The sequence below is a fragment of the Eubalaena glacialis genome, chromosome 9 (genome assembly GCF_028564815.1).
Source record: "Eubalaena glacialis isolate mEubGla1 chromosome 9, mEubGla1.1.hap2.+ XY, whole genome shotgun sequence".
NCBI lineage: Eukaryota > Metazoa > Chordata > Mammalia > Artiodactyla > Balaenidae > Eubalaena > Eubalaena glacialis.
In genome coordinates this window covers 57,386,747-57,405,003 of record NC_083724.1, presented here as the reverse complement: position 1 = coordinate 57,405,003, position 18,257 = coordinate 57,386,747, and the positions used below count along the sequence as shown (strand labels likewise).

Here is an 18,257-nt window from a genome sequence, read left to right as displayed (position 1 = left end):
TCCATTGGTTTGGTATACCATTTTTGTAATATATTAAAGTCCTGGTGTATTTGGATCTACTTTTGAACTGTCTCCACTACTGTTGGTATGTCTAACTATTCAACTTTGGTATTAAATTTATTACTCTGACTTTAAAATCCATTTTAATATCTGGTAGGATGAGTCCTCTGTCAAATGATTTTTTCTGAATTTTCCAGAAATGAAATTTTCATGTTTTTATTTTTATATAAGGTACTTTCTATACTTTTTAATAGTGTAAAATAGTGTTGTGGACTCAACATTTGCACCACCCATGTTTTGGTCACTTGGCATAAGAAATATGTGGGAGATGGAGAGATCAGCCAAGATGGCAGAGTAGAAAGACCCTAAGCTCACCTCCTCTCATGAGCACACCAAAATCATAACTATTCGCAGAACAACCATCAGTGAAAAAGACTGGAACCTACCAGAAAAGATCTTCTACTGCTAAAGACATGAAGAAGGAACCACAATGAGATGGAGTTGAATGATTATTGTCAAAGATAGAGACGTCTCCACGGAGGGAGAGATCTGACTTGGATTTTGAAGAAAGGAAGGGAGCTCACCAGATGATAAGGGGAAGAAAGAACAGAGAGACTAATGCAGAGGTGCAATACCAAGCAACACATCTGGATAAGGAAATCATCTCCATCATTCCAGCATGGATGGAAGATGCAAGAGAGCAGCAAGTACCTGGAAGACAAAGACCACTGTCTTCTGAATCCCCAGTACCCAAAGCAGAGCCTGGCACCCAGAGGTGCTCAATAAATGTTTGTGGAGTGAGTGAGTGATGGAATGACAGCAACAGGGCCAGATAGAGAGTCCTGTAACCCACGCTGGACCTTGCAAAACCCAGAGGGCAAGGTGATAATTTAATCAGAAGAAAGATATAATTCAGAAATGAATTCTTAAAATATTTGTTTTTAGTTATGTGACCCAGTGGAGGTGTTAGCTAACCCTGTGGCGGTAATAATGTTGCAAAATATATGTGTATCAAATCAACACATTGTACACATTAAACTTACACAGTGGTTTATGTCAATTATATCTCAATAAAGGAGGGGAAAATAAAATATTCATTTTTAAATTAAAAATAATGTGAGAGAACAACAGGAATTACTAGTTTGTGTGGAATAAGAATGATATTCTTCCCATTCTTGAAATGCACAATAAAGAAAGAGGTTGGTAGCATTGCTTATTTTCTGTGAACACCATAATATCCACTTGCCACATCCTCCTAATTTCAGCTAAGTCTTCAGCTCTTGTTAGGTGCCTGCATCTCTTTTTTATGACCTATTATTTCAAGTAGGTAGAGGCAAGACTCACCCCAGCTTTCCCGTCTTTCCTCTTTGTGTCTGTGTCACATCTGAAAGTATCTTGAATTTACAGTGTCCTACTTTAAATCCTCATCAGTACTTGGCAGATATTTAGAGGAGTTAGCCAAGAAAAGGAAGCCAAGCTATCTACCTGCCCCCTTTGCAGACTTGTCACAGCTTTAGTATCTTCTAGGGAACATGAACATAACCAGACTATATGAAAGATAAGAACCTAGGGAGCCCTCTGTTCTGCCTGTACTGAAAACTCATGACTGCGTCTATATGGTAAGGATTAGCTGTAGTGGTAGTAAAATGTTCAACAGAACAGCCCTAACTTACTAAAAATGCTTATCAGAGTTGTTGAGGTTGGTAAGGCACTTCTCAAGTATCCTTCCTATGTAAATAAAAACTTTACATTTACCTTTGTCCCTTCCTTAAATTAGAAAGGCAAAATCAAGAAATGGAAATTTATTCTAAGCAGAATGTTTGGTTTTCAAAAAATTAGTTATGGTGGTCTTTGGTTGTTCTTTAGGGGAATTATGTCATTTATTTGGTGCCACTTCAGGTATGAACAAAGACTTTGAAAGATTTTTTAACTTATAAGGTTCTTTGTAATTATTCCCTTATTGTAATTATTCCCTTATTAGTTTTCCATACTAATGAATGCCTTCTTGCTTAATCCTTGGTTTTTACTTAGTACTTTTTCCATCTATCTGGAGAATTAAATAGTTTAGATCACTTGGTACTTAAAACTTTTCTCCTTTGGTTGTTATTGTGGTGTTTCTTCTTTTTTTTTTTGGCCATGCCACTTGGCTTGTGGGATCTTAGTTCCCCGACCAGGGATCGAACCTGGGCCCCTGCAGTGAAAGTGCTGAGTCCTAATCACTGGACCATCAGGGAATTCCCTTATAGTGCTGTTTCTTAAGTTAAACTATTGTCTTTTGAGTCTTCCTCTTCTTTTGCTATGTTTTTCTTTATAATTGTGGATAATCCCTAAAGTTATGTCTTTAGGTCATATCTCCCTATATTTATTCCTCTGTGAAGAGACTCTTTTTTATGACTTTATCCCTAAGACTCTCAAATCGATATCTTGAGCCTTTCCTTTTGTTTTAGCTTCATATTTCTGTCCATAGAACTTTCCCAGCTGGTTGTGCAAGTGTTATATCAAAATGTTAAAAACTAAGTGTATTTCCAACCCAGGTCTCCTTCCCAGTTTTCATATTTTTCTTTTCAACTTTAACATTTTTTTCAGTGGTGTCACCATTGTTTCAACCCGAATATATGCGAACTGTCAGCATGTTCACTGCTGAATCCCTGTTGCTCAGTAAATATTTTGAATGAATGAATTTGAATAATATGAATGTTTTTCTTCTTAATTAGTATTCTACCTATCTAAAACTGTTCTTTCTGCAAAGTCCAGTTTAAGGTCTTGATAAAAGAGTAATCAGATGGTATACAGAGGTTGAGTGAATAAGAAATGAAAAATGTCACTTGAATTTCATAACTAGGAGGTCATTTGGGAAGAGGGATTTCAATAGAGTAGGTACAGGCAAATGACAGTTTGAGGTGTGAATGAAAGGTGAAATGGACCAAGATTTAGATGTGGCTCTTCTCAAGGGGAATGGTTTGTTTTTAATAAAAACTTGGACATGTTTATATGCTAAAGGCAACTAGCAGGTAGAGGCTGAAGATCTAGGAGATAGTTAATGAAATAAAAATTCTGAAAACCTACTGCAGGATTAGTTTTTGATAAGAGGCACTTTTTTCACTGCAACTTAAAGTGCAGATACATTTTGTTTGGATTCAGATAATTTTGTTTTTTGAGAATCAGGAAGTTAATCGAGCTCTTTCTTTAAAACTACCATTTTCTCTGTGAAATAAGTAATAAGCAAAGTCAGCTGCTATGTGATGATGGATAGTGAGGTGAAGTTTTTGAATAATGATGCATTTGAAATTGCTGTTATGGAGAACCGAAGAGGGAGTTGACTTCCTTCAAAGAAGTCATCTTAGGCGAGCCCAGTTTAGGTTACAGTTAGACGATAAACTACAAGGTGGTGATTTTTTTTTCCTACAGTGATTAGTAGTGGAGGTATAGGCGTGAAGGACCTTTTAGCTGAGATGCAAGAGAGAGATAGGGTGCCTGAGACAGAAAGATAAATTGGTCAAGGGAGATGAGATAGAAGAAGAGGTTAGTCATATATGATGGTTCCCAACTTAGTTATCTATATGAATAGCTGAAAGAGGCTGAATTATGTGAGAGCAAATAGAGCAAATAAAGGAACCAAACAAGGGACTGGAGGTCTGGATGAAGATGAGTTTAAAATGCAAGGGGAATAAGAGTAACAATTGGGAGAATAGAAAGTAAAGAAGATCAAGTAGGAAATAAGTTTAACAATCTGTGATAACTGCTTTTTTTTTTTTTTTTCCCTTTGGTGTGGATGAAGACTTCTTTGTTCCAGAACTGTTAGGGGTATCATATATAAGCTGGAGATGAGAGGAGTGGGCTCCGAACTTTTATGATCTGGCTTCTCAAGCAGAAAAGGTTTTGAATATGTACCCCTATTGTATGCATATTTATTTATAAATCATATATAGGTTCTTCTGTACTATTATGCTTTATATATTGTAAAACGTTATGTCACAAAACATTAAACTAGATCCTGAAAATGAGAGATTAAGCATATTTTAAATTTTTAAAAATAATATTAATGTTATGAAAAGTTATTTTTGGTGAGGGCGTTTTGATATTTCATTAGTTTTGAAAATCTTGGTTTAATAATTGGCTGTAGAGTTATCTGAAAGGCTTGTTTTAAGTTGAGTTTATTTTGGTACTTGGTTTTAAAGACTGTTGTAGTTCAGAGCTCATAAAGATACACAAATCCAGATGGAAAAAGTGCATGACAGGCTGGGCTGACTACATAATGATGCTTATCTATCAAACATGCAAAAGTTTTTGTTGAAATCCACCAAAAAAAGTTCTGCCTTTCCTAATTTCAGTTAGTTGCTCTTGAAAACTAATACTAAGTTCCTGTTGTGCTGGATAATCTTCATTTGCACCTTCAAATCTATTCTCCACCCTTGTGCACTATGCTCTGTGCCCCAGGAAGCTGATCTCTAAGGACTGTTATCAACTGGTCTGCCTTGTTTTCTGGCTTCTGATTGGGTTCAGTCAGTTGGAGGCACTGACAGAGAGGTAGGGATATTTATTCTAACAGCTTCTTCTTTGCTGGGCTTCAGTAACTATGCATCATCATCGTGTGGCCTTCTTCTACAATGACAGCTTTTTGGTTCTAGTAACTATTCCCTCCCCTTTCCCTATTGAGCCTAGAGTGATAATAATGCTCTCTGGCTAGTCCACGAGTGCTTCACCATCCCTTCCTAGTTTCCCTTAACTTTACCTGCACATTTGTAAATGGTGTCTTCATTAAACATCACCTCCTTTTGAGTATTATCTCTTTCTTGTCAGGACCCTGAGGGCTATATTGCATTTTAATATTTTTTTAAGTAAATGGGTTTTAAAAGTGACTGGAACTCTTCATTTAGAACATTTTAAAGCACATTAGATGATTCTGTTTCCAACTTTTAAGTGGACAGATAAACTTTTTATAGGTGACACTTCTACATTGTTTTGGTAATGTAAAATCATGTAATAACGGAAACCTTTCCAATCATCTGTTTATAGTAGAGGGTCAGTCCAAATATTAACCTTAAGTAAAACTTAATATCAGTTCACTTCCACCTTAATACTTATTTTAATAATTTTAAACAAAATTGCACCTCTGAATTCTGAAATTTGGAATGCATCAACACCACAGAAAAGATCTTTCATGCTTTCTTTGTGAGGGAAAAAAAAAAAGAAAAAGGGTAACTATAAAACTCAATGAATCAACCATAATTATTGCTTAGCTTTTGCTTACAGTTAGCAATCTGTTATTTTCAAACTACTGTCAGACTGATTTCATGGAATAATTTTCCTAATAGGAAGGAAAAAAGCTTGAATTTTGGGAAGGGGGAGTTATTTTAGTGTATTATTTGATTGCTGATTATCTGACAATTCTTATTTGGAGGTGAGACTTATTTTCATCTTATTTTATTGCCTTTTATTCTCTGATGAATGAAAACTCAAGTACTAGTTAGTAACAAATGTTTAATCAGTGTTCTTTTACTGTGGACAAAATAGATGGCTAGAATTTTTCAACTTTATGTGTGTAAATTTAAAATGAAAAATAAATGGTTTGGCTTGTATCCTTCCAAATACTATATCTATATACCACAGTTTGAGGCTCTGAAGGTAACAGCCATTAACAAAACAAAGTGCTTATCCTCCTGGAGCTTTCATTCTGGTGAGGATATGGATAATTACCAAATAAATAGATAATTATATAATGTATGATAAGTTACATGAAGAAAAAGAAACCAGAGTAAAGCAATAGAGAATGACAGGGAATCCTTTACAGGTTATGGTGGTCAGGGAAGTCCTCTCAAATGTGGTGATATTTGAATAGAGATTTGAATGAAGTGATAGTGCCTAGCCATACAAATATCTGGGGGGAAAGTGCCTTACAGGTGAGAGATCAAGTGCAAAGCAGATGTTGTTGTGACTGAGAATAACAAGGAGACTTTTGTGGCCAGAACACAAAAAGCTAAGGTCAGAGTAATAGAAAATAGGGTCTGAAGAGGTAGATGAGGACCATATCATACTAACTCTTGTAAGCCATCAGAACTTTGCTTTGTATTTTAAGTATAACTGGAAGGCTTTGGAGGAGACAAAGCAGGGCAATGACATAATCCGATTGGCTTTTTAAAAGGATTACCTGGGTTGCAGCTTGAAGGATAGACTGGAGGGAGGTCAGAGTAGAAGCCAGAAGACGTGTCACAAAGAGATTGAAGTAATCTAGGTGAGAGTTTGAACATGTACACAAACACACACTACTGGATGCCATATGTATGTTTACATATACTTGTATATAATTCCTTTTGGGGTAAAAATTATATTTTACCCCAAAACAACTTCTTTACATTCAGCAGTGTAATGTGGACATCTTTTATAGTGAGTACATACAGATTTACCTGTTGCTTTTAATGGATGATGGTATTGCATGTTGTGATGTACATGACTTTATTTAACCCGTCTCCTATCGAAGGACATTTGTTTCCAGGTTGTTCTTTTTGAATGACAAACAATACTTTGTGTGTGTGTGTGTGTGTGTGTGTTATTGCTCACAGTTGTGGATATATGTCTATAGGGTAAATTCCTAGAAGCATGATGGGTCAAAGGATATGTGCACATTAAATCTTAATGATTATTACCAAATTGACTTCCAAGAAGGCTGTGCCAATTTTACATACCCGCTAATGTTGTATGAGAATTTTTTTTCCTTAGACCCTTTCATCTTTACGTATTGATTCAAGAGAAGCTTCATCGTTTTCTTTGTATTTGGATTATGAATGATAAATATCAAAGCTTATAAATTCTTATTTCTGATGAGTAATAAAGGATATTAATTCCTCTTTGTTATGAGAAAATACTGTTTAAAAAAGTAGTTTATAACTTCATCTTCTCTACTTATAAGACTGAAGTTAAAGGGTAAAATTTAGTTTCTGACTTGTTTACATGACAGTTTATAAGCCATATGACTTAATATTTCCCTCAACTCTCCTTTTCCCCAGTGCTCTACATACCGTGTAACCTCTGACATGTCATCACATTTCAGTGTAATATTGTCCATTAATGTTCTTTTCCATTAGTATTGATGAGGAAATAATTAAAATTACAGAACTAGTTAGTTCGCCAGTGTGAACACTATGCTAAAATGAACCCAGGTATACCCATTCAGTATCTGTTATTGCCAGTTTATTTTCCTTGGGTCCACATTCCTTTCTCCCAGCCAGTTAGCCCCTATATAGATGTATGCTGTTGTGCTTAAAAGATCACAGCCTGAAACAGTATGGATAGATTAGTTCAAGTTTTTTAGCATTACTAGAAAACCAGTTTAAAAGTTTATGCCCTGCCTAAAGCTGAAGTAGTTAAAATGTTGTCTCCTCATAATAAAGAAAACACATAATAGTGCCACAGTTCAGTAAAACCTTGCAGTCATACTGTTCATGGGACCTAGATGGCCTGAGAGTAAGATTGTTATAAAGTTACTCTAACTTAGAGTAATAAACCACTGTAAATATAGTCCAAGATGGACAGGAGTTTGATTATATTTCATGCCGTAAAGGTTTATGTTTCAGTGAACCTTTAGCTTATTTTATATTACAGAAAGCCTGTGCCTATAGGAAAGCAGGAAAATATGACTACAGGGTCAAATTTTAACTTACATAGATTCTTATCCAGCATATTGAATGCTTACTTTAAGATTGACTTGATTTTACCATTGTAGAAACAACAGGTACAAAGCCTTCAGAGGCTCTGGGATGTTTTGCAGAGGTAGAACAGCAGCTATTTTCCCTGGTGCTTTTTACGATTAACTCATATAGATTTACAATTAACTCATAAATTCAGGATTCAGTTTTTATTCTAGACTTAAAATTTTATAAGATTAATGTTTCTTTCTTCAGTGTAAATAGTTTTAATCCAAATTCATTAAGACAATTTATGGATAGTTAAGCAAACTGCAAAGAAAATTTTTCATCCTTATCTTTAAGTATTAGACTAGTACCTCAGTGTAGTAATAAGTATCATAGGGTAGGGAGACATTTGTGGTGAGGTTGAAGAGGAAATCTAGATTCCTAGGTTCTTTTTATAGTTTAGTCAGAAGGTTTCTAAATTTACAATGATATATTGTAATGCCTACAACTTAAAATTATATATTATAATGCTTCATTTGTTTATAATTACTTAAGTGTTTGTGTATCATAAATTTTCTCTCCCAAAATGTTTTTGTGTGATTGTATATTTTTCCATAGCAATGATATAGTAGTATGAAATATATGAAGAGATGTAAAGATAAGCTACATTTAATTTTGCAAACAATAAAATTTTTTCATTAAAGAGATCTTTAATTCTTAATTTTAGTGCTTCAATTTTATATTTTTTTAATGTAGGGAAGAGACTATCACTCAGACTGACTTTATGACATGAGTAAGGAAAATTAGAAATTACGTAGGGAGGATAAAAATCTGAAACATAGCTAAGCAAGGTTTAACTAATTTTTATGTAGTTAGCAAAAAGGATTCTTCTTAAGATGCTGGTTAAGGGGGTTTATTGCTTACCCAGAAGATTTGACCTGTGAATTGACTTATTCTTCTCCAAGGCACTTGAGAGAAAAGACAACGATAGCAGTTACATCTAGAGGCTATTATGGATTGGAGGATGAGAAGGGAACTGCATGTACTTCAACAAGGCGTCGGTCAACACCACGAAGTTTGGCAGGCTTGACAAGTGGAGTTTTTGAATCTGTAATGGTTCAAGTTTTGAGACAGGAAGAACAGCTGAGAGCAAAAGAAGAAAAAAGGTAAATGCTAAAAAAAAAAAAAAAAAAAAAAGTTAAGTTTCATGTTGTTCAAATTTTCAGGAACTACATTTCAAAGAGTAGTTGTATAACTTTTGTGTGCCCATATCAAATTTCTGGGCCCATTTTAATAGTGTTCCAAAATGCATTCTCACCTACGTATGAGTTAGTACTGAAATATCACAAAGAAATTTGTTTCAAAATACAGTTTTAAAATTTAAACCAAATTACTTTGAAGCTATACAAAAATAATTTGTATGAAAGATTTCAGGGTGCTTTCTGGATTTCTGGAAGTAGTCTTAAATGAATTATAAATTTTAAATGAGAGGAATTTTATGTAGATCCATAGAGCTTTAGAATAGAATCACAGACCTTTAAAGTTTAAAATTAGGAGAAACTCCAGAGATTGTGTAGTTCAAAATGACATATAGGGTCACTTCTGCCAGTCCTCCATTGGTATTAATTTCCTGGATAACTATGCTTACTCTGGATTCATCAGGAAAGAATGTTGTGCTCAGTTAGTGTTACCTTCTAGGGTCTGGGAGCATAGAGATCGATGACACATCTGTAATTTTTTTTTAATAGCAAGAGACTAGGGCCCAGAGAGGTAAGTGATTACTCAAAAAAGACTGGTGATTTTTATACTAAATCATATCTCAAACTATGTTAGGAGTGATTGCTGACCTAATAGGGAACTACTAATGCTACTCAAAGGCAATTTATAATATATTGTTGCTCCTCTTATAGTAATAAATTTAGCTTGCTTTGATATTTGTAGGATTAAAGTTCAACCTTGAGACTTTCTACCACCATACTTTTTAATAGTAGTGGTTAATTGGGAACTCACTGTGAAATACTTTTTTTCCTTCTGTAGAGCCTCATAGAACTACTTATGCTATAGGAAAGGGGGTTTTATGGAAGGGGATAAAGATTAATCTGACAGTAGTATGTAATACATTGGAATAGAGAGAAATTGAAGAAAAGGAAAGCTTGTAGGAAGAAGGCTGTAGTAGTCTAGACCTCCACTACTGGTAACCAGAAATAGGGAGAAGGTCAGATTGTTCTGGGAACAATCAACAGGACTTAGTACCTTCCTTGACATAGGGGGAACAAAGGAAGAGACAAAGAGGAGTCAGGAGGTAGTTGTAATAATAGCAATAAGAAGAAAATAAAAAAGAATGGTTAACATTTATTGAGCAGGACTATTTGCCAGGTTTAGCTCTAAGCACCTTGTATGTATGTATTCAGCATTTGTCCGGAGGCACAGAGAGATTAAGTAACTTGCCCAAAGCCAGGCAGTTTTTGAGTGGTAAATTTAAGATTTGAACCCAGGCAGTTTGGTTATAAAGCTTGTGCTCCTAAGCAGCATGCTGTCCCTGTGACTTAAATATGATGGAACCAGCAAAGAAAATAAAAAAGCTTGAGTCCGTGATGTGGAGAAAGATCAGTGAACTGCAGTTTTTAATAAGTTGTTTGAAGTGATGAGGAAAGCATTTAAGCAGTTAAGTAGGAATGGCTAGTAAGAAACTAGAGATATGACTGAATCTTTTTCTTTTCTCCAATTATACATATATTTATCTGTGTCCTGTGCTTAACATCAAATAAACATAGGTGAATAAGACATGGGAAAAATCCTTCATTAAATGTCTAGTGACTATGATAATTTACTATGAATTAAACTTTCTCTTTGGGTACAGTGTTAACCATTTCTTTTTTAATTAGAAATATTTTAAGCATGGAGCAACGAATAAATACAATTGTAATAAAGGCCTAGGTACCCACTACCCAGCAATTTTTAAACAAAATAAACATAGTTTTAATCAAGATTTTCTGTATTTTCTTCTCCAACAGAAGAAACCACTTTCCTAACTTTATCATTCCCATGTATTATATTATTAAATTTAAAGAATTCCCTTATATATTCTGGATACAAGTCCTTTGTTAGCTATATATATGCGTTGTGGATATTTTCTCCCAGTCTGTGGCCTGCCTTTTCATTTTCAGTGTTTCTTGAGGAAGAGAAAATTTCATGCTTTTGATGCAATTGTAAATCATTTTAAAATTCAGTTGTATTTTGTTGCTAACATACAGAAATACATTTGATTTTTTTTTAATTGATTTACAGTGTTGTGATGGTTTCAGGTGTATACAGGTCTGTTTCTTAACAGTCTTTTTTTTTTTTTTAACATCTTTATTGGAGTATAATTGGTAACAATGGTGTGTTAGTTTCTGCTTTATAACAAAGTGAATCAGCTATACATATACATATATCCCCATATCTCTTCCCTCTTGCGTCTCCCTCCCTCCCATCCTCCCTATCCCACCTCTCTAGGTGGTCACAAAGCACCGAGCTGATCTCCCTGTGCTATGCAGCTGCTTCCCAGTAGCTATCGGTTTTACATTTGGTAGTGTATACATGTCCATGCCACTCTCTCACTTTGTCTCAGTGTAGCCTTCCCCCTCCCCATGTCCTCAAGTCCATTCTCTAGTACGTCTGTGTCTTTATTCCCGTCCTGCCCCTAGGTTCTTCATGACCGTTTTTTTTTTTTTTAGATTCCACATATATGTGTTAGCACACGATATTTGTTTTTCTCTTTCTGACTTACTTCACTCTGTATGACAGACTCTAGGTCCATCCACCTCACTACAAATAACTCAATTTCGTTTCTTTTTATGGCTGAGTAATATTCCATTGTATATATGTGCCACATTTTCTTTATCCGTTCATCTGTCGATGGACACTTAGGTTGCTTCCATGTCCTGGCTATTGTAAATAGTGCTGCAGTGAACATTGTGGTACATGACTCTTTTTGAATTATGGTTTTCTCAGGGTATATGCCCAGTAGTGGGATTGCTGGGCCGTATGGTAGTTCTATTTTTAGTTTTTTAAGGAACCGCCATACTGTTTTCCATAGTGGCTGTATCAATTTCCATTCCCACCAACAGTGCAACAGGGTTCCCTTTTCTCCACACCCTCTCCAGCATTTATTGTTTGTAGAATTTTTGATGATTACCATTCTGACTGGTGTGAGATGATACCTCATTGTAGTTTTGATTTGCATTTCTCTAATGATTAATGATGTTGAGCATTCTTTCATGTGTTTGTTGGCAATCTGTATATCTTCTTTGGAGAAATGTCTATTTAGGTCTTCTGCCCATTTTTAGATTGGGTTATTTGTTTTTTTGATATTGAGCTGCATGAGCTGCTTGTAAGTTTTGGAGATTAATCCTTTGTCAGTTGCTTCATTGGCAAATATTTTCTCCCATTCTGAGGGTTGTCTTTTCGTCTTGTTTATGGTTTCCTTTGCTGTGCAAAAGCTTTTAAGTTTCGTTAGGTCCCATTTGTTTATTTTTGTTTTTATTTCCATTTCTCTAGGAGGTGGGTCAAAAAGGATCTTCCTGTGATTTATGTCATAGAGTGTTCTGCCTATGTGTTCCTCTAAGCGTTTTATAGTGTCTGGCCTTACATTTAGGTCTTTAATCCATTTTGAGTTTATTTTTGTGTATGGTGTTAGGGAGTGTTCTAATTTCATTCATTTACATGTAGCTGTTCAGTTTTCCCAGCACCACTTATTGAAGAGACTGTCTTTTCTCCATTGTATATTCTTGCCTCCTTTATCAAAAATAAGGTGACCGTATGTGCGTGGGTTTATCGCTGGGCTTTCTATCCTGTTCCATTGATCTGTATTTCTGTTTTTGTGCCAGTACCATACTGTCTTGATTACTGTAGCTTTGTAGAATAGTTTGAAGTCAGGGAGCCTGATTCCTCCAGCTCCGTTCTTCTTTCTCAAGATTGCTTTGGCTATTCAGGGTCTTTTGTGTTTCCATACAAATTGTGCAATTTTTTTGTTCTAGTTCTGTGAAAAATGCCATTGGTAGTTTGATAGGGATTGCACTGAATCTGTAGATTGCTTTGAGTAGTATAGTCATTTTCACAATGTTGATTATTCCAATCCAAGAACATGGTGTATCTCTCCATTTATTTGTATCATCTTTAATTTCTTTCATCAGTGTCTTATAGTTTTCTGCATACAGGTCTTTTGCCTCCTTAGGTAGGTTTATTCCTAGGTATTTTATTATTCTTTTTGTTGCAGTGGTAAATGGGAGTGTTCCCTTAATTTCACTTTTGGATTTTTCATCATTAGTGTATAGGAATGCAAGAGATTTCTGTGCATTAATTTTGTATCCTGCTACTTCACCAAATTCATTGATTAGCTCTAGTAGTTTTCTGGTAGCATCTTTAGGATTCTCTATGTATAGTATCATGTCATCTGCAAACAGTGACAGCTTTATTTCTTCTTTTCCGATTTGGATTCCTTTTATTTCTTTTTCTTCTCTGATTGCTGTGGCTAAAACTTCCAAAACAATGTTGAATTATAGTGGTGAGAGTGGGCAACCTTGTCTTGTTCCTGATCTTAGTGGAAATGGTTTCAGATTTTCACCATTGAGGACGATGTTGGCTGTGGGTTTGTCATATATGACCTTTATTATGTTGAGGTAAGTTCCCTCTATGCCTACTTTCTGGAGGGTTTTTATCATAAATGGGTGTTGAATTTTGTCAAAAGCTTTTCCTGCATCTATTGAGATGATCATATGTTTTTCTTCCTCAGTTTGTTAATATGGTGTGTCACATTGATTGTTTTGCGTATGTTGAAGAATCCTTTATATAAATGTCAACTTTCTGTTTTCACTCAACATTATGTATCTGAGATTTAACTGTGTTGAATTATTTCATTCTAGTTTATTTCAAGTGCTAGTATATAATATTACATTATCTGACTGTATTACAGTTTATCCATTTACCTGATAAGATGCACATTTTGGATTATTTCTAGCGTTTTGTTATTATAGAATGCTACAGTAAACATTGATGTGTGTGTCTTCTTTAAGGATGGAGATACAGATAGATGTGTGTGTATGTATTCATTCTACTTTGTTTTTAATTTTATTTTTCTTCTTTATGTTTTGACCCACTCAACCCATTTTTCCCGCTTCCCACCCTCCTCCTCTGGCAACCACCAATCTGTTCTTTTTTTTTAAGATTCCACATATAAGAGAGATCATACAGTTTTATCATTCTGTGTCTGACTTTTTTCACTTAGTGTAATGCCCTCGAGGTCCATCCACATTGTCACAAATGGCAATATTTCCTTCTGTTTTGTGGCTGAATAATATTCCATTGTGTATATATACCACATTTTCTTTTTCCATTCATCCATTGATGGATACTTAGATTGTTTTTATATCTTGGCTGTTGTATATAAGGCTGCAGTAAACATGGGGGTACATATATCTTTTCAAGTTAGTATTTTTATTTTCTTCAGATAAATGCCCAGAAGTGGAATTGCTAGATTATATTGTAGTTCTATTTTTAATTTTTTGAGGAGCTGTCATACTGTTTTCCATAGTGGCTGCACCAGTTTACATTCCCAGCAGTGCTCAAGGGTTCCCTTTTCTCCACATCCTCACCAATACTTGTTATTTTTTGTCTTTCTGATAATGGTCATTCTGAAGGTGTGAGGTGGTATCTCATTGTGGTTTTGATTTGCATTTCCCTGATGATTAGTGATGTTGAGCATCTTTTCATATACCTGTAGGCCATCTGTGTGTCTTTGGAAAAATGTATATTCAGATCTGTCCATTTTTTAATCAAATTGTTTGTTTTTTGCTATTGGATTATATGAGTTTTTTTTATATATTTTGAATTTTAACCTCTTACCAGATACATGATTTGCAAATATTTTCTCCTATTCAGTAGGTTGCCTTTTCATTTTGTTGATGGCTTCCTTTGCTGTACAGAGCTTTTAAGTATGATGCAGTCACATGTAGTTATTTTAGCTTTTGTTGCTTTTGCTTTTGTTGTCAGATTCCAAAAATCTTTACCAAGACCTATGTCAAGGAGCTTACTGCTTATCTTTTTCTTCTAGGAGCTTTATGGTGTAAGGTCTTATGTTCAAGTCTTTGATCCATTTGAGTTAATTAATTGTTGTATATGTTGTAGGAGAGCCATCAAATTTCATTCTTTTGCATGTAGCTGTCCAGTTTTCCCAACACCATTTATTGAAGAGATTGTCCTTTCCCCATTGTATATTCTTGGCTCCTTTGTCATAAATTAATTGACTGTATATGCATGGGTTTATTTCTGGGCTCTCTTTTCCTTTCCATTGATCTGTGTGTCTGTTTTTATGCCAGTACCCTACTGTTTTGATTACTATGGCTTTGTAGCATCACTTGAAGTCAGGGAGCATGGTCCTTCCAGCTTTGTTTGGTCTTTCACCTTCTGGGTACTTCATTCCTTTTGATTCAATTGTATATTCATTCTGCTTTTAATCTTATGGTCATGGCAAGTTCTTCAACGTTTTTTGGAGTGTTGCTACACTAATATGTTCTTCTTAAAGTTGTTGTGAGGAGGTTATATTGATAAAGTATTTACCATCATTATTGATAAAGTAGTTACCATCATTGTTGGTTTTGTTTTTAAAAATTAATTAATTAGTTTATTTATTTATTTATTGGCTGTGTTGGGTCTTCATTGCTGCGCGCGGGCTTTCTCTAGTTGCAGCGAGCGGGGGCTACTCTTCATTGCTGTGCGGGCTTCTCATTGCGGTGGTTTCTCTTGTTGCAGAGCACAGGCTCTAGGCACGCGGGCTTCAGTAGTTGTAGCATGCGGGCTCAGTAGTTGTGGCTCGTGGGCTCTAGAGCGCAGGCTCAGTTGCTCCGTGGCACGTGGGATCTTCCTAGACCAGGGCTTGAGCCCATGTCCCCTGCGTTGGCAGGCAAATTCTTAACCACTGCGCCATCAGGGAAGCCCTCCCTCAGTCTTAAGTGCCATCATTGTCTAATATATTAGTTCTTTCTGGTTCTTAACTGTCCAGCTGTTGCCACGGTTCAAGTTTTTATCCAAGAGTCTATCCTTTTCTCATGTTATACTTTCTTCATAAGTCATCTCATCCATTCCCATACCACCTATATACATAAGACTCAGATATATGTCTCTTGGCCGAACTTCTCTAAGTTTGAGACCTTATTTCATACTTAACATGTTCTCTGGATGTAGTATCTATCACTGACAGTATCATTGTCTCTCATCCATCAGGAAACAGGTGGCACATTCAAAATGAGAAAATTCAAGGAGGGTTTATTTCAAAAGAGATTGGATTATAGCTGAACATTAAGACATGAGGCTGTTAGCCAGGGTGAGCAAGAGGGTGTAGTTACTGGTACCCATGAGAGGATTACAAAGAAGAGTCTATTGAGATGATACCTTCTGTTGAAGGACACAACTCCCCCCCTTTTATTTAAGTCCATTTGTAAAACTTTTATTCCACTTATATGAACTTAATACATGAGTTCTTAACAATTATGCTTGTATTGTTCATGAAAATTTAACAAGACATTAAACAAGACAGCCATCATCTCAGGTTATTTCCCTATTAACTATTTTTACAGCACATGCATGTTAGGCAAATACCAAAAACCTCACAGAGAGGAAGCCAAGGGAATAAGTACTTTACCCTACTTTTCCCTACTTTCCTGTCTTTATCTGATCCTTGCCAGGGCTCCCTCAACTAAACCTAAGGAAAGCTAGTTTATGACGTTGCCTACTGATACACTTAAACTACACAGTGAAGGGTAGAGAATAGATCTGCAGGCAAACAAAAGATATTTGCTATAGATATCTTCTGCAAATTGATTACATCGAAAATTAATTATGAAAGTATAATGCTTACACCTAAAACTTGATCTCACTGTAGTGCTCCCTATCTTTATGAATGACACCAGTATCTATTAGATTATTTAAATTAGAAACCTAGGATTCATCCAGGACATCTTCCTTTCCCTTATACACAGATCAAATTCATCCCCAAATGTGGACAGTTTTATTTCCTAATCTCTCTTGAATCTGCTACCCTCTATCTTCTCTGCCTCCATCCAGTTCCTTAATCTCTCACTTAGGCTACTATAATCTTCTCTTAATTGGTGAAACAGTTGCCCTCCTCCCATTCTGTTTTTCACATTAAAGCTAGAATGAACTTTTCCAAACGCAAATTTGATCATGCCACTTAGCTATTCCCATTACTTACACCTCCCCAAAACAAAGCAAGTCAAGTACACACACGAACTTTAATGGCTTAATATAGTTTATAAGACTCTGCTTTTACCTTTTGGCCTCACCCTATCTCTCTAACCTCATCATATGCCTTTTTTCCCCACATTCTTGCTAGCCTTGCCACACCTGCCTTCTTTTTCTCTCTTCAGTGCCAAGGGAGCATTAACTTTATGTGCATCCGAATTTAGAGTTTACATAAAAACACATGTAAAATGTATCAGGAATAGTGAGACTTTTTCTTTTATCGTAACCTTTGTTTTCTAAATTTTCTAAAATAAGCATGCTTTTCTTTTATAATTGAAAATACAGCAAGTATTAAAATTTATAAAGTGCCACATAACTAGTGAGATAGGCTGAGATTTTTAAATGTCTTTTGAGCCTCTCGCAAGATTTGTTTTGAGTCCTTAGAAGGAAAATGTGGCATTTAGTCATCAACATGTGGTATGATACATGGGAGTGCTAAACAAAGCCTCCCTCTCTATGTACAATTATCTGTTGTAATCTATCATGATAATTTTATCAATCTGTCAATTCTATCGATCTAATATCCTCTCGAGAGCTAGTCAGAGACTAGCTGAGAATATAGCTACTGTAAAATTTGGTCTGGAAGGGGCTTTGAAAACATCATAAAGAAAGGTCAGATTGGAAGACAGGGAAGGTTGCAAGGATCATATGATTACGGTAGTTGTGCTTAAAACCTGGACCTAAGCTTCTCTCTTTTTTTGTTTTGTTTTTTGATTAAAACTTTTGGCATAAGAAGTGAGAAAATAGGGCTTCCCTGGTGGCGCAGTGGTTGAGAATCTGCCTGCTAATGCAGGGGACACGGGTTCGAGTCTTGGTCTGGGAAGATCCCACATGCCGCGGAGCAACTAGGCCCGTGAGCCACAACTACTGAGCCTGCGCGTCTGGAGCCTGTGCTCCGCAACAAGAGAGGCCGCGATAGTGAGAGGCCCGCGCACCACAATGAAGAGTGGCCCCCGCTCGCCGCAACTAGAGAAAGCCCTAGCACAGAAACAAAGACCCAACACAGCCAAAAATTAATTAATTAATTAATTAAAATAACCACGTCCCTTTAAAAAAAAAAAAAAGTGAGAAAATAAAGTTTTCCTCCTGCTAATTAGCTTTAAACAACTTTTTATATCAGAAATTCAAGTTGGCAGCAAGCTGAATAATTCTAGTCCATATTATAATATGGTAATACTTCAGTTAACTGATGGGCATCTGATAATTTTTCGGTGACCATCTGGGCAGACATAAACCTAGAAGTAAATTATTTAAAAAAATCTTTTAAGTCCAACAGTTAGGTCTCTGATTTGTGATCTATTCCAATTAAAGGAAGGGAATCCCTACTCTGTA

At 35.7% G+C, this 18,257-nt stretch overlaps 1 protein-coding gene across 1 annotated transcript in view; it reads left to right on the top strand.

Annotated features, from left to right (window-relative positions):
* The window catches only part of BRD10 (bromodomain containing 10), a 101,934-nt gene that overhangs the window by 20,160 nt on the left and 63,517 nt on the right, over window positions 1-18,257 (top strand). The window contains exon 2 of the mRNA XM_061200406.1: window positions 8,594-8,794. Within this exon, the coding sequence (XP_061056389.1) occupies window positions 8,594-8,794 (201 nt within the window). The remainder of the gene's footprint in view (window positions 1-8,593; window positions 8,795-18,257) is intronic.